At 40.7% G+C, this 20855-nt stretch overlaps 1 protein-coding gene across 1 annotated transcript; it reads left to right on the forward strand.

The window, feature by feature from the left end:
• The first annotated feature begins 3386 nt into the window (after positions 1–3386).
• SPX (spexin hormone) lies at positions 3387–19169 on the forward strand. Its single transcript, XM_077807459.1, has 6 exons — positions 3387–3428; positions 13207–13287; positions 13401–13458; positions 14892–14954; positions 15879–15962; positions 19111–19169. The coding sequence occupies exons 1-6, from the start codon at positions 3387–3389 to the stop codon at positions 19167–19169; spliced, it is 387 nt and encodes a 128-aa protein (XP_077663585.1).
• Positions 19170–20855: the final 1686 nt, after the last annotated feature.

Genomic DNA, 20855 nt, shown 5'->3' on the forward strand with positions numbered 1-20855 from the left:
CACAACAGGGCTCAGGATGGAAGTAGCTTGCTGGCAGCACCTGCTCTCAACTTGCAGATTTACTTAAAAAGGTAATGTACTTAGAGTGGGGTCAGCATACTTAAAGGGGCAATGCACATCTCTCTCACACACACACACAGAGTGTGTGTGTCTGCCATGCTGTCTCCCCTCCCTCCATTTGTGCTGCCTTGTAGAGTGTGAGGCGCTATAACTCATTAACAACAATGTATTAACCCTTGAGGGCTCAGCGGAGTGCTAGTTCATCATTTAGCAGTAAGGCATTGCCTGGAAAATATCCCACCCTCTGACTTCACCACCTCAACCAAGCTTCACAATCATCACTGTGTACTGTATTAAATTGTTTGTTTAAAACTTTGTGTGTACACACACACGCGCGTGCCTTTTGTCTGGTGAAAAAAATATCGCTGGAACCTAACCCCCGTTACATTAATTCTTATAAGGAAATTGGATTTACTTGAAGTCGCATTTTTCAGGAATATAAATCCAACATTAAACGAGGAGTTACTGTAGGTCTTGCATAGGACTGCCACTAGCTAGCTTTACCCACTTCAATTTAGTGATACCCAAAAGCTGCTTTAGAGCATATTGAAATAGATCTTATTACCAACAAGTGACACATTCAGAAGACAAACTATTCCATTTTTGCTAGAGTAGCCGATATTTTAGTGGGAAAATAATAAGCTACTGAAGCATTGTTTTCCACTACCATTAAATGGTTCAGCATTTACTGCATACATATACACAATTCTTTAGCCTTAAAAGCAACACCACATTTTAAGCTCAAAATGTTTCAGAGTGCTACATAGCCATGACAGTCAAGACATCACTTAAAACATCTTGGGGGCATGTTTTCCCCCTTCACTAAACCAGTCTGAAAACACCCTCCCCCCCAAAGTTATTTTTTAAGACTGATTAGTATAATTATTATCTTTTACACTAGCTGATATGCAACCTTTTAGCAGAATATTTCAAAAGGAACCTAAAGCTACCATGCTTTTGATGAAAAGTAATACAAATACAGCTCTTGAATCTGTACTTGATTTCAAGATGTTTACTCAAGAGACAGGATCCTGGCATTTTCCTATTGTTTTAACAAGAAGTCTTTAGAAGCTACAAACAAATCTTTCCATCTTCACACCAGGCATGATTACCCTATGTTGTCAAATATTGGCAATACACTCTTTTGTAAGGAGACAAGATTAAAAACATTAGTTATATCTAAATCACCCATTAATACTGAATTTGCAAGCAGATAAAATAAAACCAGAAGTAAAGGGATCTGACCAGCCTAATCTTGACAATGTCCTGTTAAAGTCTAATTTCATACCAGTCCCCATAGAAACCCTTTTGAATCACTCTTACTTACTATTACAGACAAAGGGAAGGAAAAATTCTACTCTGCTTCTTTTAAAACCTGAGCAGGGCAACAGAATCCATTTTAACTATCCCACAAATAAAGGCTAAGTGCAATGATTATGGCTGTTTTCTAGCAATACATTTTAATGGCTAAATACAGCAAACTCATTAGATAGAAATCAGTTTCAAAGACACACCTGCTACTGTCTGCAGTTCACTCTCAGTAGTTAATAAGTTTGATTAAGTTTGTACCATGTGTCAATTTCCCACTCTTGTGGCCCTTGCTTTACTTCCAGGTGCTTCATTCCCCTGCTAAATGAATCCATTTGACCTTCTCACTCTTTCCTACAGCATTTTACTGCCTTAGGCAGCCCTTAGTTTTGAAACAATGATGAAAAGAACAAAATAACCCACTGTAGCTTGTGATCCTCTGAAAATGGGAAATTTCTGGTTCCACCTAGGAGTCATTCCGGTTCCTACAGCTGTAAGGAACTTGGGCAGAGGATATAATTTGAGATCTGCACAACTCACCCCATAGTTTTCACCTTTCAACCAGGTGACTCTTGTTGGCAGTTTGAATAAGCCTAGAGACTGCTTGAGAAATCCTCTTGCATTTTGAGATGGTCCCTCTGAGGCAAGAGTTGAGGCACATTGGTGAGGCAGCACGGGGAAAGTTTGCTCTGCTGCTTTCTACACGGCTGTTCTCTGGGCAGAAAGTTTCAGTCAGCAGGGGCTGTTAAGCCAGCACCTTTTGTGAGCACTAAATGCACAAGTGTAACCTAACATGAACGTTACGGCCTTTCAGGTGTTTGCACTATGACTAAGCTGAAAGGGAGTGCTTTGTCGCAGGGGTTCCTAACCTTTTCTTCCCTGACGCCCTGTGCAGCTGCAATAGGCACTGCAGCCCACTATTCACATGGAGTTGTCCAGATGGAAACAGAGAAGCACTGCCAAGTCCTGGTCCTTGGAGGCGGGGGGTTGTGTGGCCAATACTCCAGGGGGCCTGACAGCCCTGGATCATGGGGGATAGTGTGGCAGCTGAGAGCAGGAATGGTCGTGAGCCCTCCAGCCACCCTGGGAGCTGCCACCTCTCGAGGCTGGCCACTCCTCATCCACCACCCAGTGGCTCCACTTTGCCCTCTACTGCCTGCCAGGGGTGCTGGGCTCCTCTGGCCCGGGGCAGGGGCCATCGCCAGTAGAGGGAGGAGGCAGAACCTCTGGGTATGTCTACACAACAACTAGACACTCACAGCTGGCCTGTGCTAGTTGACTCCGGCTCATGGGGCTCAGGTTGTGGGCCTGTTTCATTGCTGTGTAGACTTCTGGGCTCTGTCTGGGGCCCAGAGTCAAGGGCCCTGCGGGATGGGAGGTCCCCAGAGCTCAGGCAACCAGCCCAAGCCTGGAAGTCTACGCATCAGTGAAACAGCCCCACAGCCTGAGCCCTCTGAGACCGAGTCAGTTGGCATGGGCCAGCCGCAGGTTTCTCTTTGGTCTCTACACAGACCCTCTATGGTTAGTTTTAGTACTACAACAATTCTGATCGCCTCTTCCAGCCCTTTAGGTTTTTACTTATGAAGGTTCACAAATTGATCCCTGGCCAGTAAACCCACATTCAGAGCTAACCAAAATCCAGAATTTCCATCCTGCTGGAAATTCCAACATTCTGACATTTCCAAATTGGGATTAAAAACTAGAAATTTTTGCAGAATAAAATTTTGAAGGGTTTAGATTTGGAAGCATCGACATTTTTGATCAAAATGACATGTTTTTCACATTTCCAAAAGTAAAATGTTTCATATTAGTTTATTGTATTAATTTGAGACCATTCATTTCAAGCCTGTTCAATATTAAACCTGCCTCCTGAAATTGGACTTTGGAAACCTGACTCCATTGGGTCATGCTCCCTGGCTGGAGTACATCACCAGTGACCCCCGCCTCCTAAAGTCATGTGACTCTGATGATGGCTCACGCAGCTCAGTCAAAAAGAAATCCATATTATATTATAAGAGATGGACTCCTCCAGAGAACCCAGCCCACAGCAGTGTGTGCTGGTAGGAAAAAGCAGTTTAATATTTTATAGAAATGATTCAAAACAAAAACTTTCAGGTCAGTTTAACACAACTAAATATTCTGATTTGGGTTGAACTAACCCAAAATGAATATTTCATTTGAGTTTTCCTGATGGAAAATCAAAATTCTTTGGGAATATTGAAATTTTCCTGTATAAAATTTTGATTTTGTAGAAACTGCATCTTCCATTGGAAACTCATTCTGAAGGAAAATACCTGACCCAGTTCTACCCTCATTCACTCTTCATAATCCAGGCATGTCTTATGGTCTGTCTACACAGCTGATTCAGGGTCATTGGGTCTATGGTCTATAAAGTAGCCCTGTAGACGTTCAGGCTCAGGCTTGAGACAGAGCTCTGAGATCCCATGAAGCAGTGGGTCTCAACGCCTGGGCTCCTCTGCGAACCCAAATGTCTACACTACTACTTTTAGGCCCATAGCCCAAGCCCTGTGAGCCCAAGTAATTTGATCTCAGCTCTGAGACTCAGTGCTGCAGGTTTTTTATTGCCGTCTAGACATCCTTAGTGGCCAGGCATTTGAGGGCACACCCAAAATCACTGACAGATTCCTCTTTTTATCGTCTCTGGTTGTTGAAGGCTACTCAATTCGACTCAGGGTCTGTGGTTCACTCTAGAGATTGGAGGGCATGCTTGAAAGAGGCATATCGCTAGGGTTACCACCTGGCCGGTATCTGAGTGGCCTGGCTGGTTTTTTAATGTATTTGCCAGTTGCCAGAAAAATAATTTAGTCTGACAAGTTTTTTTTACATGGGTCTAAAGATTATTATCACAATAAACTGGGATAGCTAATGTTATAAGTTTCTGCATCCAGCTAAAGATGCTGCAGTGTTCCCACTTCCGCAGTTTTAGTGGTAACAGATCAAAACTGTTTAAACTACAGGAACTGTCTGCCCACCAACATGCAAGTGCACCACGCCTGTGTGTGAGAGAGGGTTTGAGTCATGTGGGAGCAAGGAGATGTGATATTATCAATCTTATCTCTATGTGTTATCTCTCTAGATACTGTAAGTGGCTGTTGAAGGGGGGGTATTATAGCGTTGCCCTGAGGTTGGCGGTTGCAGTGGGCTTGTGTCGGGGGTGATTGCTGGGTTTTTTTGTATTTCAAAGGTGGTAACTGTACATATTGCCCTTGGATGGGTACCATGTGTCAGTCCTTCAAACCTCCTCCGCCCTGCCTTGTAACAGCAAGCAAAGAAAATCCAGCTTGGCTGCCTCATCCCAGCCATTTATTCCAACAGCTCATTCAAAATGGTTGATCCAGGGGTCCAAGCCTTGGCCACCCCCAGAATAGGCTGAAGGTATGAAGTCAGACCTCTGACAGCACTTCCTTCTCTATTTCCCCTCTCAGGACGCAGGAGCAATGTTCCCTCTAATTTTTGACAGGCTGCGTGTGCAAAATATTTCTTCTGTGCAAATTGTTTTGTTTCTGTGCAAATTTTTGTGCGCACGGTGTTTCGCCATGTGTGCGGAGTTTAGGATCTGTGTGCGCACGCACACGTGCACAGCTTAGGGGGAACAGTGCTCAGGAGAATGCTTTTGTTATCAGAATGGCTTATTTCAACCCACCAAGTAGTCCTCTGCAATCTGCACCCTAACCTCTCTAGCCAAATTCACCAATTGGGGTGTGACCAGTGTCATTGTTACAGCTGCTCAGTGCTACAGTACACCAATCCTCGAAGGTACGAATAGTGCGTCAAGTGTACTGCAACTCGGAGGCAAGCACAGACAGCCCGTCTGATGTTAGGCCCTATAGGCACGAGGCCAGGTGGGTTCCAATAATGACTCACACATGTAAGTACGTGACGGGGTATTTTACTAGGGCTGGCAGAAAGGGGGAAGGTACAGTGGCTTAACCAGTTGCAATTTCAGGTATTATAACAGCAGTTCTTATTTGGGCCTGGGGAGGGGTGGTAAGCAATCCACTAGAGTTTTAGGGTTCCTCTGCCCTAGTACCTGGATGCCTCTTCGGTCCAGTCTCTGCTAGAGTCGAATAGCAGCCAGTAGGTGTCGAAGCCAGGGTCAGTAGTGGGGTGTCTCACTGGGGCCCCTGTGCAGGGGCTCCCTGCTTGGTCTCTGCTGCTTCTCTACAGGTTCTTCACAGACCTGACCCAGTTACAATATCCACCAGTCACAACCTTATCACACATGGTTCTCCAGCTTCCACTGCAGCCTGCTCTGCACACTGTTCCCCAGCAGTCTTCCCACCATTCTGCTTCCCTGCTGCTTCCAGTTTCCACATGGCCACTGTTTCCCTAGAGTGAGCTTGCTCCCTAGGTCATTGTTTTTCCTTATGGAATTTCTGCCTGCTACCCCTACTGGCCAGGGAAAGGGACTGTACCTGCATGTCCCCCTAGAGGATCAAAGGTCAGAGGGGAGGGGCAGGGGATTGATGGGAAATGGTACTTTCATGCTTAGCCAATTTCTCATATTTGTAATGAGGCAAATCCTGGAACGTGGATCAAAAAGCCTGAGTAGAAAGACTGTGCTACAAGGAAACATGGCGGAAAGAAGGAATCCCTGAGTGCTTTAATAACATTGCTGTCCCACGGGATGTCCGGCACACCTTCCCTCACCTATCACAGCTTTGGAAATATTTTACTGAAATTCCTCTACAGTGCAACACTGTGTCTTGCTTATTCACCAAGGGGCAGTTCAGACAGTGACAATCAATGCAGCAATCAAAGAGCACTATTTTACCAACCAGCTCATCCCTGCCCACCCTCCTGCAACAGGGCCTGATCCCAAATCCTCTGAAGTTAAGAGTCTTTCCATTGTTTCCATTGCAGAGGCTTCAGTAGGTTTTGGGTCAGGTCCTTTGTTAGAAGCAGTATTGTTCCATTAAGGCCTGCTGTCTACACTTTAACTAGGTTTAAAACTAATTCAGCTGACCAGTTGGAGCCATTAGGTACACCAGGAACTGATTACAGGAGCACAAGGATCTAATTTATACCATAGCTCCAACTGATTTAAAAACTGATTAGAATTTTGGGGGATATTTACTTCATGTACACTGGGAAAGTCTCTGTAGGCTTGCCAATACTAGAGAGCTAAACCATTTGTACAGGAACAGTTTAAGCAAAATGGTTCAGTGTGCTCACCATCACACCTATTTGGTTTGAGTTTTGCCCTGAAGCCACACTATCACTTAGATAACCGTCTCGGTTGCTGGCTACCGCTCCCACAAATACCAGCTCAGATCCCAGAATCAGGGCATTCTGGAAGATTTTACCAGGCACCGTGGGAGGACTAGTGGAACTGTTTTAGGATTAGTTGAACTATTTTGTTTATTTCCTTCTGAAGAAAAGAAAGGAAAACACCCAGGGAACAAAACGACTAGGTATTAAAATGAGTTTTATTTATCTATACATCTGGCTGTCCAGTACATTGCTTAGGGGTAGACTCCCACCAGACTAAACAAGACATATGGCTTCTACCTCAAGAACAGAACCAACCTTAACAGCACCCACTTCTATTTCAAATAGCAAATTTTTAATACTACAGTTACCACTTGGAAGGTATACAAAAGCTTTTTAAAAAGCTTCTGTTTTGGTAGAAATCCTGTAGTCTGCATGATGCAAATCAAATACATGTTTTAAAATAGACTGTGCTCTTCATTCACTGTAGACAAGAGTAAGTGTTAATAATTTTTAAAAGTGTCTAAGTAATTTAGGAGCTTAAGTTCCATTTTCAAAAGCAACTTACGCATTTAAGAGAGTAAGTCTCATTGAAAGTCAATGGAACTTAGGCTACTAAGGCCCACATCCTCAAAGGTATTTATTTAGGTACCAACTACCGTATCTGGGCATAAATGCCTGGGTCACTTTTGAAAATGTACTTAGGCTCCTAAGTCACTGAGATGCTTTTGAAAATTTTACCCAACATCCATATTCTTGCCTTTTTTAACAAAAATGAGTCTAAAATGAGTTTAGCAGAAAAGCTAAATTGTACCCCATGGCTGTATGTTTTGTGGACCTCTCTGAATTGATATTGTTCGACAAAAATTTTGGTTAGCCTTTTCAAGATACAGTAACAAGACCCAGCTGTCCCATTATCCTTCAGCCCTTCAGTGAAACTGAGAAGTCTGTGCCATTTGCCTCAGTTCCAGTTTAATCCACTGTTTGCAATACAATGTCAGCATCAAGCCACTTGACAGCATTTCTTGTCTGGCTCCCTGGGTGAGACTGTGTGACAAATGGACTACTCAGCCAAGAGGGGCTGGCTGCACGACTAACATTTAGCGTGGTCAGTATCCATCCAGGTAGTTTCTTGACAAAGACAAAAATCTTTTCTGCCAGGTTCACGGGGAGGGAAGCAAAGCTCAAATGACTCCTGGGGCTTAGGTGCTTCTGTCATTGCAAAAGCATTTCTTCTCTAGTGTGTGTTCTGTGATGTTACGTGCAATCCTTTATCATTCCTGTTTAAAGAGTTTATTCTGAGCCAACGAATACCACAAAAGCACTTACATATTTCTTAGGATTTGGTGGTCAGCTGCCCTTTTCCAACTTGCAACTTCTTGAAACTTTTTGTAGCATTCTACTTCTTGCAGAGAGATTTTCCTGATATTTGGCTTAAACTTTCCCTTTACTAAAAGGAATTATTGTACCCTAGGCATATCACAATATTCCACATGAGTATCACACTGGCGCCCTAAACAAAGGGACTATTACTTCCCTGCTCTCGTATGTCGGGCCTTTACATAAGCAATACCAAGTAGCATACTGGCTTTTCTGAAGCTTGCAGTGCTGCTGCTTACGCTGTACTTGTACCTCCAGGGTGGTCATTACAGCCCCTTTCAGAAATCCTCTGGACAAAGGGAAGGATTGTCATGTAGCTAAAGCACTGGACTTGGAATCAGGCACTTATACCTCAAACAATCAAAAAATCACAAGTCGGGCCCCCAGAAATATGGATTTACTCAAAAATCATGAGATTTTTTTTTAAAATGACACATTTTTGGGTGCTTTTCTGAGTTTTTTAAACAGGGGGCGCTCTGCAAATTTTCAAGCTTTTCTCCCCAGCCACGAGGGCTAGAAACGAACTTATTTTAAAAGAATCAAAGCTGAGATTCTCCCATAATTCTCCCATGACACAGGAGCTGGGGCTTTTAAAAAAAAACACTTAAAAATTTCATGAGACTAGTGATAAAATCATAAGAGTTGGCAACACTGCTTGTATACAGAAAACATGGTGTAGAGTAAAGATTATTATTTATTTGTATACTCTAGCACCCAGGAGCCACAGTCATGGACCAGACCCCATTGTGCTAGTCACTGTATAAACACAGAGTAAAAAGATGGCCTCTGAGACTGTTTACAGACAGATCGGGGAGCACAAACAATGGGACAATACTGGTCAGCATGATAGACAGTGGTCACAGCAATAGGTGACATATGCCCTGAATTTGGCTGTGTGGCTCAGAACCCTGTGGTTAACAATCTCGCACAGATGTGTTCCTCCAAGTCTCTCAGAACTCAAGCTCAGTCACAGTCTTGGGTTTCATTATTTACAATGTCATGGTAGGCAGGTCAATGACCTTTAGAACATCTTTCAGAATAAGCATATGTTATGCTTCTTCTAATGAGGGGGTCCTGCTGCCAGAGGGAGCTTCTCTCCACCACTCAGAGTATTGATTACTTGCCAAAGCCACTTACTCATTGATGTGAATCTGCTAAGAAATGGCAGGATTAATGTCAAGCATTTGATGTGGAACTCATCAACCTGGGCTGTCAAAACAAAAAGAAAAGACACGTATCATTTTAAAGTGTTATGATCCATACCCCAATTATAGAATATTTTATTTTTCAAAGATATGTGCATATATTTGCACACACACACCTGTATGTGCCTAAATTATGTATGTAAGCACCCTAAGTGCATGCATACTGTTGTATGTTTCCTATCCTAAAATATTATTTAGTGTTGTTAAACACATGCTATATATCACTGTAGAGGTGGCTGCATTTCTGTGGACAGTATAAATATATACTATGTAAAGCATCGTGGCATGAAAGATGCTATAAAGGGAGGAAGGATGGTCTTTAGGTTAAAGCACTAAACTAGGATTTAGGAGTCCTGTGATCAATTCCCAGTTCTGCCCACAGACTTCTTGTATGACCTTAGGCAAGTCATTTGAGATAAAATTTTCAGAAGCCCTAATAATTTAGGATTGTAAGACCCATTGAAAGTGAATGGTAAGTAGGCGCCTACATCACTTAGGCACTTTTGAAAATTTTACCCTAAGTCTCACTGTGCTTCACTTCCTCATATGTAAAGTGAGGATTATAATATTCCTTACATCAAAGCGGTTTTGTGAAGTTTAAAGACTCAGTGTTAGTTAAGTACTTTGAGACTAAAAATGCTAAGTAGTAATTTATTTTGATGATGATATATCAACAACAACAATAATAAACGTTCAACTTGTCTCCCTTTCTCCTTTTGTATGCCAGTTTTACACAAGGACTCCAGATTATACCAGCATGAGTGAGGGGAGAATCAGGCTCAGCTTTCTATACCAACAATCTTCATTGCTCCTACATCTGTTTTGTAAAATATTCACAGTTTGGCTGTCTGTATCCACAGATGAAATACTGTAGACATGAGTTTAATATTCTACTGATTATTGCAGAATTTTAATTTTGTCTCTGCAGTATAAATGGAAGCAAAGACTGTACCAAGCCACTTTTACACCACATAAATGAATGGCTACTGCCTAGCTTTAGCATTTCTGTGTGTGTAATTGTTAAATGATATGCAACCCAGAAAGCCCCTCTTTAAGATCAGGGCTTGAACATCCAGAGGAGTGTCCCTGTTCTGTCATGGGCAAGAAGATGTTGACAAGACTAGAAACTTCAACTCATAGAAGATGCAAGTAGAATCCCTTCTGCCAGTTAAGGGTGCATGGTGAAGTATCTTTTTTAAAAGATACAGATACATAGACTGCTGATGCAGTTCCACCACTACCACCTTGGTCGTGTGAGGACATAATCTAAGCTGCCCCCTCATTTCTTGCACCCACAACACAACTAGGACCCCAACTCTGTACCACTGTTACCCAACCTTGCCCAGCATCTGTCATGAAGTCTGACTCTTCTACAGCCACAGCCTCATCTCCAGAGGACGTAACTGTGTCCCCCTTCAGCAAAAGTGCGGCTGCTCTCCACCTACTAGTGGCATTGTGCTTAAGCGTAGTACTGGCATAGGCAGCCCTTGAAGAGGGCAACCATGGCCAAAGAAGCCCAAAAGCCAGCAAAGGTAGGGACCTTAACAAAATCCATCTGCACATTGCCCACCCATGTCTCCATACGAGCACATATTTATCACAAGCTAGGAAGACTCTTTTTGCTTTGACCGCAAGCCCGGTCACCTAATAAATATGCACAGTAACAACCCTATCCATGAGAACAGCACTATTTTTACTGTTATTCTTGCCTCTTCTGTTGCTCACCTGCTCACTTGGCTCTCTGGACATTCCCTTCACGAGACCCCTGTTGGGGAAGTATTGATCCCATTTTACAGATGAGGAAATGTAGGCACTGAAGTGCAGACGCTTGCCATGCAGGCAGTTGGTACTGAAGCTGGGATTAGAATGTAAGAATATTTACTCCCTTCCCTAGAGGGATAGGAATTGCCAGACTAGATCAAACCAGTGATCCATCTAGTTCAGTATCTTGTCACTGAGAGTGACCAGTATCTGATGTAGTCACTCTTTATATAAAGGGTGTATTTGTACATTGTTTATACAAGGTTGATGATGAATAGATGTTTTGACAAATGTTTACTCAAATATTATAGATTCCTATAGAATCCAATAGGCCAATAAAATGCTTATAACCATGACTTATATCATTCTATTACATCTACTAGTGTCCTTATAGTAATCTGTAACACATACCTGTCATGTATTTAATGTGCTTGTAACATTTATTAATCATTTATACAAGGACCCTTAATTTCAGGGTCTGACACTTAATTCTTCAGATTCCTGTTCTTTCATGGTTGTCTGGGTTGTTCTGTGGCTCTAACTGCTCAAGGAAGGTTTGTTCCATGAACTGGGCTTTTACTCCAGCCCCTCCATGTAGTTGTGACTGTCAAGACTGCAAAGGAAGTAAGGCTTTAATGGTTTAAAAATTCTACTTATCCTTTTGGTTTTGCTTGGCTGTGACAAAACAATAGGCAAGAGTGCGACAGAAAAAAAGAAGAGACTTATTCCTATTATGTTAGCCAGCATTAAAACTGGCTACACTGGCCATGCTGGCTTTTTTCAGTCTCTCTTGTCTCACACCTTGGCAGATTGTGACGCTTGAAAATAATTTACTAACTTTTCGGCAGGATCGCTTTTTAGTTGCCGCAATCTACGCCAACCTGATACACAATAGATAGGTTACCCAAAGCAAGAGCTCGTTATCCTTATTAATATTTGCTGCTGGCTGCAGTTATTGATCGTCCTGCATGACAGTGAGGTTTTACTGGGAAATTTGTGGGAGAAGTTTTGACGGTGATATTGATGTATTCAGAAAGTCGCCTGGCTAATGGGGTGAATCTCCATGTCTGTGGGGTCCGCCCTTCAATCATTTCCCTGACTCCCTGCAAGTCTGCAAGTCCCCCTGAGGAGGCATCAGACCTTCTACTTCTCCATCGCCAGGACTGACAAGAGGTCCCTTTAGAGTCCTCCACTCTACTGTAAAGGGGGTGGGGATTTTTACTCAGAAGACTTAAAAAGGGAACCCCAAATTGCAACCAGATCAAATCTCTTAACACACAATCCTAGCTCACTCTATCCAAGACTACTGATTTACAGGGGAACTAAGTATGAAGGTAAGTCAGAAGCTTTTGATACTTGGAAACATTTTGGTAAATAGTAGTTTCTCCTACAGTTTTAGTTGTATGTATTATTTTAGGAACAATGGGGGTGGTTTGTAAGGTTTTATTTTTAAGTTAGAAAACAAGAAAACATGTTATGGTGATTTTCAGTGTACTGTAAACCAAGCAGATTAAGCCATTAACTGCACAACTTCTAAAACAGACAGGATCAAACAAACATCTGTGAGTCATGATAGCTGTATGCTATCACTTACTTGTCACATGCATCAATGCATGAAAAACAAGGCTTGCTTTGTGTATACAAAGTAGAGATTCAGCTTGCTTTACATAGGATTTGTGTTTGGTATATTCCTTTGCAAGTGCTGGGTCAGTGTGCAAAACCCAAGATTTTAGTATGTGTTTACAATAACATTTGTATGATCAGTCCATATCCTGGTTAATGTAAATCTGACACTAAGTTTAACAATGGTTACTTACTGAGAAAGAAGTGATCTGCCTTACTGTTTTTAAAATGCCAAGTCCCCTACATTGGAATATAGAAATATTTGCCTATCATCTCATTATCATCCAGGGTTTAGTGTAAACTGGTGATTTATATTATCTAACCTCTCTCTCTGGGTTTATAGACGGTGTCCATCACCGCAGTGTCTGAGGACCTTGCATATTTGTAAAAGAAAGCATACAAAGTTCTCATGTCAATGGTAATTTACATCCATAAGGGAACTTCACATGGTCTGATATTAATATCCAACCTCTCCTTAAATTTGATGTGGCTTGGCTGTGATGTAATCAGTGGAAGAGAGGGATTTTAGAAGCAAAGGGGGTCTGGAATAACATCAGAAGATGAAGCTGAGCAGAGAGGATGCCTGAGCAGAAAGGATGCAATTTCTCATGTCCCTGTGGTTGCTTGTCCTGTGCAGGGATTACGTAGACTGACAGCTCCTGCCATGGCCCTGTTCCTTGCAGCTTCTTTCATCTCTTACTCCTGGAGTGCTCCTCAGGTAAAGTGCTTTATCTAAATGAATGTACATGCATTAATAACTCTCACAGGTGGTTGTTGTTGTTAGTGACGGGGCTGTGATAACAGGTCACTTTTCTCTCCTTTGGTGTGAAGGGTCACTTCCAAAGAAGAAACTGGACTCCTCAGGCTATGCTCTATTTAAAGGGTGCACGTAAGTCCCAAGCTATTTCAGCTTTAAGGAATGTAACGTCTCTACCAATGGATTGTTCTTTATATGCTTTATTCAACACAAGCAGAAAACTGAGGCGTAGTAAATAGCAGGGGAGGGGAGTGGAGATGGAAGCTCAAAGGATCATAGGGATGTGTTAAATGTGATCCCTTCTTACCTTGAAAGCATTGCTATTGTTTTTTGTGAAGAAAAACAATTGTAATTTTGGAACAAAAAAAATGCTTAAACATTTCCAAAAGGAATGTAATTACAGGTTGGTTGTTAAATCTACTGAAAAAAATAACTTTCCCCTCTGACACTGATTTTTAAAAGACTTAACATACATTCGATATATTTAATTATTCCTTGTTCTTGCCTGTGCTTTATTAAAGCATCTCCACAAACAACAGGGTAGCAGAATTTTCTAATACAAACCTTTTGGCTTGTGCTGGGAATTCATACCACAAGAGACATCTGCTATCAAGGATGGAAAGACAGTGTTACCTATATCTTGGTAGTGCATTCTGTAAATGAATCTATTTTTGTTAGTCCAGCATTAAAGGGATAGTGCTTAATAATCAAATTTTGATCCAAATTGAAATTTTGTGGTTTAAAGAAAAAAACTAAGATCCAATGGAAATTTTACCATTTTTTTAAACAATCCAATGGAAACAGCTTTTTTTAAAAAAAACAACACAACAAAATAAACATTTTGGATTGTGTTTGCCACCCAAACAATACAGCAATGAGAATCTAACAGTAAAATTTCCTATAGACAAAAAAAAATCAATTTCACAGTCTACACTCATAGAAATGCAAAACACAAACAGCATAAATAATTTTAAAAAATAAATTAAGGGCCAAAATATTTGCTCGTGCAAATGGGAGAAAATTCACCAAAGTCAAGAAAGCTGCCTCCATTTATGCCAGCAGAGAATTTGGCCCCTGGTTTAAAAACAAACTGATATTTTTAATAATGTGTTGTAATTTTACTAATCTGTTTATTGCTATTACTGACACATTCAAAGTAATTTGTTTGAGTATCACATATTTTCTTTTAAAAAAATGACAATGTTCCTTTAAAAGCAGTTGATTTATAGGGTGTCAGGGATGTAGCACAGCAAAGGCATGTGAAAGAAGAGGCTGGTAAATTTCACCTGCAACTCCTAGAAAAAGTTAATAAAACAATGGAAAAGGCTGAAAATCATCAGCCCTTTGGAACAGAATGTAGCTCCGATAAAACATTCTGTTCTATGATTTAGATTGCGCTGAAATCAACGGATCTCAGACAGATGGAGATATATATCACTAGAAAGTTTGTATGGTTGTATAAATGTTATTATAAAACAGTTTGAAATTACTATTTTAGGGATCTCTAGTTATGGTTCACATGGGTATGGTGCTTTGTTTTCACCCCCTTTCCATTGATTTATTAGAGGGACGTCGATTCATCTCAGATGAGAGCCAGAGGAAGGACCTCTATGACAGATTGCAGCTAGGTAAGCTCATCTGGAAATGTTTTTTTTAAAGGGAAAAACTATTATATTATTCCTTATATAATATAATATAATTAAACTATTATATTATAACCCTCATTCCCTCCCAAAAATGATGTGCATCAGAATTGATCGGGTGGATGTGAACAGCAGGTGCATAAGAAATGCAGAAAGCTTCAGTTTAACAGTAAACAAAACATTCTCTCATGGGAGGAGGAGAAAATGGGAAAAATTAAACTGAGGGAAGCTACTTTTTAATGTTTTGTTTTGTTAGAGTCAAATTCAAAGGAGCAGTGAATATTAAGAGTTGAATAGCTTAATCATTTCAAAAATCTCATTGGAGAGACTAACAGCCTAAATCTCCTCTCACTAACGCCAGTTTAAATGCATCATCTTACACTAAATTATTCCTGATTTACTTGGTGTAAGCGAGAGAACAAGCAGTCCCCTTTAACTTTCTCTCTCTGTTGGCAAAAAGTAAAATAAAATAAAGGTATGTTCTTGATTACTGTAATGTGTCAAACTATGACGCTAGAGAAAACACTCATTTAGACTATATTTATGGTGCAAACTGAACCTTGCAATTAGATAACAAATGTATGCAAAAAGAGAATGTACCTTTCACGCTGTAAGGAGGCTTTAGGAAGAATTACATTTGTTTCCTTCTCTTTAAGAAGATTATGAGGTTGTTTTCTCTTAGTGACTTAATGGGCTATTTTCAGGCAGAGAATTGTATAGAAAGTGACTGAAACAGCCTACAAAAATATATATTTTTTAAAAGTGTCCCTTTTGTTCTCAACTTGTAAAGTTTAAAAAAAAGCAAGGGCAGAATGTGAAATGCAGAAATTTTGCAGACACACATTGGCTAACTGTGCTTCATTGGTATAGGTTTAGATCTGAGAAAGTGTGTTGGCTTTGTCTCTCCAGAAACACGCAGCCAAAATACAAATCCTATAGCTCTGTCGGAGGCTGCAGAAATATTTCTTAACTCCTTACGGAAAGCACAAGAAGGTAAATGCATCATTTATTTTACACTCTGCGCTTCTAAAGGGTTTATGAATACTCCATTTATTAATGCTTTAAAATGAATCTGAGAAGATCTCATTTGGCTGATTACAAGTACAAACTATGCCCTCACGTATATTGTATTAAAGGTTACAGTAAGAGAGATTGGAACATATATCTGAGAACTGATGGAAGGATAAATGTTGGCTTATCCTGCTTTGCTGTTTGCTTTTCTCATTTCTGTTGGTTAATTTAGCCACCATAATTCTGGACTCACTTCTTGTTATCTTGACACTTGTTTGTTTGGGCTCTAGGGACTGTTTATAGTGACTTGACATTCCAATAGCAAACTCCTCTTTTAGGTTCCTGTTTCTGAAGAATGCAGTTCATGGGTGAGATCTGTACCCCCGCCTCTGGCTCCTTTACACCGGGTACATTGGGCTGATGTGAAAAAGCCCTAAAAGCCACACCACAGGCACTGTGGATGACGGTGCTAAGGCTGCCTCCCAAGGACCCCACAATGCCCTGGCATAGGGGGTATGTTGAGGGAAAGGCTGGGGCAGGAGGTGGGGCTGCAGCACGCAGAGCTGTGGCAATACCAAGCAGCGCTGTGGTCCATAGGAAGCCCCAGGAGGCTGTGGTAACTTAGACAGGCACCCAGAGCTGTGTCAATTATGCTGCGGGTTTTGCCAGTCCCTGGAACAGCCTAGGATTGGGAAGGCACCAAGGTGGCTTAAAGTCCCCTTAGCCTCTTGTGGGCAGTGAATTCTATGCTCTGCCTCTGCGGCGTTGTCTTCACTATGAAAAAAAGGTGTGCTCTTAGCTCGAGTTAGCTAATCTGAGGGAAAAACCTAGTGAGACAAGGCAGTCTGTAGTTTTTACATGTGTTAGCAAGTCAAGGTAAACCCTATAGTCTCCCATAGCCTTTTACTCAACCTGCTAACTCATTTGAACACTACAAACTGTCTTGTCTTCACTAGAATTTTGCCTCAGGTTACCTAACGTGAGTTAAGAACACACCTTCTTTACATAGTAAAAACAAGCCCATCACAGAATCTCACGCTATATGTATGCGCTTGTACTGGGCCCAGTCCTGTCCTTTTCTGGCAAAACTCCCAATATGTTGTGCTTAATATTAAGAAAAGCGTTCAGGTCTTCTATTCTGCCTCAGGCAAAACTCCCCTCAACTTAAAAAGTCAACAGGGGTTTTGCCCGAGCAAAAATGGCAGAACCGAGTGAAAGGTCTTAATATTAAACATAGTATCTTGTACACAGTGTGCAGGCTGAAGGTGAATTTGTGAACCTAGTGAATTTGGCCTTGTGTGTTACTAATGACAGCGGGAAACCACATCAAGTTCAAGCCCTGTAAAAGAAAGTTAACTGTATTTTCCAGTTTGTTATTGTTCACAAAGAAAAAAGGAACCACAGTGTCAGCCTTATAACCAGAAAATAGGAGATACGACAGACCTGATTAAGCATGTGTGGCTGGAAATGTTAATTGTCACAACTCACCAATTCCTTATCTTTATTAAGGGCTTGCTCCTCCAAGGTGCTGAGCGCTTTGCTTGCAATCCAGCAAAGTGCTTCAGGATGTGCTTAATTAAACCATCAATAGCCTAAACAGGTCAACAGGACTTCCTTAAAGATAAGCGCATGCATATGTGTTGTGCTAGTCTAAGGCCAGAGCGCTCTACCCCCTATAGAATTGAGCCCTAAGCACTTTTCTTCTTTGCAAAGAAATCAGAAAGGAAGGTAAGACTCTTATCGTCCAATTCCCTCCTTTACAGAGAGCAAATACAAAACCTATTCATTATTTAAGCCCTCAAAATAAAAAGTGGGAATTCACTGGTGTGTAAGTTTTCTGTGGACCCTTTGCACAAAGGTGAATGTCACTCAACGTGGATTTAATTGTGGTGGTCAACATACTTGACCATGGATCTAGTGTCACAAAAGATTGTTACAGAAACATAGCTGTCAAACACAGCGCTTATGTAACCATTTAACCTCTAATCTCCCCGCCCCCCAAGCTTCCCCTTCTTTTCAAGAGCCAGTTCAAAATTACTTAATTTTAAATTTTCCCTGAGTTTACACTACTCCACCATACAGACGCTGGGCCAGATCTTTAGCTGGTGTAAACTTTAATAACTCAGTTGAAGTGGATAAAGTTCTGACATTTTACAAGTTGAGGATCTGGCCCCTGGTTTCTTTCTGTTCCTCCCCATGCTCCCCCTTTTAATCTAGCTCCATTCTTCTTCCTGTCCTTCATAATCTTGCTATCAGAGCTAAGTTTTACACACACACACAAACAAAAATTCTTCCCACAAAAACAACAAATTGACTTTTTTACTATAATTTTTTCATTGCCATTTGTATCAAACTTTACAGACTTTTGTTTTCATTTGGATAAGCAAAAAAATTTGAGGAAACAACTGAGGAAAGAATTTCAAGAAAATGAAAAATGGGTTAAATTCTGAAACCTATGAAATACTTAGAAATTTTAGAATTTTATGCTCCCCCCTCCCCCTTTTTTCAATCTGCTCTCATACCTGGTGTGAGAGCCTTCCCCTGCTAAATGACCCAAATCTCAACAGAAAAAAAATGTATTTTCCCCCTCCTCTATACGCCCAAACTTACTCTTCTGGTTGTTCTGATTTATTATTTAACTCTGATTACATTAACTCCTGCGTGAAGAGTCTGGTTACAGCTTTTATGAAAACCCCGTACAGAAAAACATGACCTTTTAGTGTGCTAGGGGATGACAGAGTCAGAGTGCATAGAGTAAGTCATGCATTTTCAACCTAGATGATTTTTATTTTTGATTAAAGATTAAGGAGAATGCCCAATGAAAGAACAAATACACTGCTATCTCCTTCCTAGAAATGTTATTTCTTTTATTGTCTTTAAGATCCTCCATCCTGACATAATATATAGCCCTGGCTTCTAGCAAGCAAGCAATCATCTTGTATTTAAAAGTCCAGTAACACAGAAAACATAATCATCACTACTTACATCACAAAGCCCCCTGTTTTTCCCCAGATAGTTACATATAATAGGGGTATGTCTCAGGTTTCTCTGTCACTTTAGCAGCTGAACTTCCTGTGTTTTAAGACTTTTCCTTTCATGCAGCTCATATCTTGTCTTTATTGTCTTGCAGCTGAAGAAGAAACCAACGATCACCCTGGATACTTAACAGACAATCTATTAAACTGGTGAAATATTTCAAGTTGCATCAACATGCCTATTCATCTCCCTTGAACCCATGGTCTATGTAAGCAAAATATTCTGATTCATCTGACTCCGCCTGTGTTCTGAAGGAATAAAGCTTGGAGCCATTTTTGCATTTTGAATGCAAACTGATTAAAGGTTATTGTTCAGTACGGAAACTATTTTAAATTTGATTTCCTATCTTAAACCTCATTGCGTGCCACCCAAAATTTAAAAACCACTGGAATGTCTTAGCTTACAGGACCCAGACATCATATCGGTATTGAATTGTTTTTGATAATTTTTCCAAAACCTTCTCATGGAAAAACTTTCACCATATTCTAACCAACTCTGCACGTAAACACTTTTTAACCTATGACAGCAGCTGACTCTTTCACCACCACATTGCTGGTCCTGAAATCCACCTGCAGTGCTCTTGCAGTCTATTGATGTTCCAGTTAAATCAATGAAGTATTAGAATGCGTCTAGTATATGGAGCAGCAAAGCAGGTGATTTCTGCTGGAGATATTTCATACTGTAGTGAACAATCAACAGGCTACCTATCTAGGCCTTAATCCTGCAAAATTAAAATATATGCTTATCTTTTATATACTGTGAGTAATCCCATCAAACTATTCACAGTGTATAAAGATATGCACATGTGTAATTCTTACCAGGATTGGGAGCCTTCCTAATAATCATAGGATAAATTCACCACTGTTATCAGCAGTGAATCTAGCCACAAATGGCAATAGGGAAATTGCACGAAAATATATGTAATTACACATTTTTTATGCAATTGATGTATTTACTTATTTGCTTTCTGAGCTGCAATATAGGAATTACACTTGAATTAGCTAATTGCTATTCCACACTGATCTGGACATGTTTCACATTGCTATGTAGTTATATGGTAATTACCAGAAAGTGTTCTGGAGTTATGTAAGTAAAGAATAGCCACAGGATACTTGTGTCCCAGCAACTAGGTTTCTTTTTTTTTTCAAAACCATTTGCCTGTGATCTGTCTCATGATGTCAGCATTGATTAATGCCACTAATTTGCAATCAATGCAATGTTGTTTCCCACATGCCTGAAAACAACACAGCTGAAATAATGGAGGAATTAATTTCTTTGATGTGTTGATTGATACTTCTGGTAATTTAGCTAAATTTTAAATCAGTTTTGGGGGAAATTATTCGATGGACTACGACCAAATCCTGGTTTTTGAAACAGAGCTAAATCACCCAGGCGTGGGGGGTGTTAGATCACTCCATTCATTCAAAATCCCACTTACGGGCTTTAGCTGTAGCCCAAATGAAGTCAATGGGAATCTTTTTATTTACTTCAAAGGACTTTGGATGAAGTCTAATCTGAATGCCTCAGGTGTTTCTGTATTATTTTTTTGGCACGAGCTGGGGTTGTACTGTACCTTGGAGAAGAGTAGAGGGGTTATGTATCTACTGATCTGTTAGATTATCCTAACCTTCATGTGCCTGAACATTTCAGAGCTACAGAAAAACATTAGCTATATTCAAGATTAATGGACTTTTTTATGTTTTACTGTAGGTCCATGCCCACTAGCGTGGACAATTCCTTACAAATGTCATGAAAATAAATAAAAGGTCTGCCTTACTTGGAAATGAGCTGTTCTTGGAGCCTTCATGTTTTCAATATGACAGCTAACTACTGCCAAGT

This window comes from Eretmochelys imbricata, chromosome 1, assembly GCF_965152235.1.
Source record: "Eretmochelys imbricata isolate rEreImb1 chromosome 1, rEreImb1.hap1, whole genome shotgun sequence".
NCBI lineage: Eukaryota > Metazoa > Chordata > Testudines > Cheloniidae > Eretmochelys > Eretmochelys imbricata.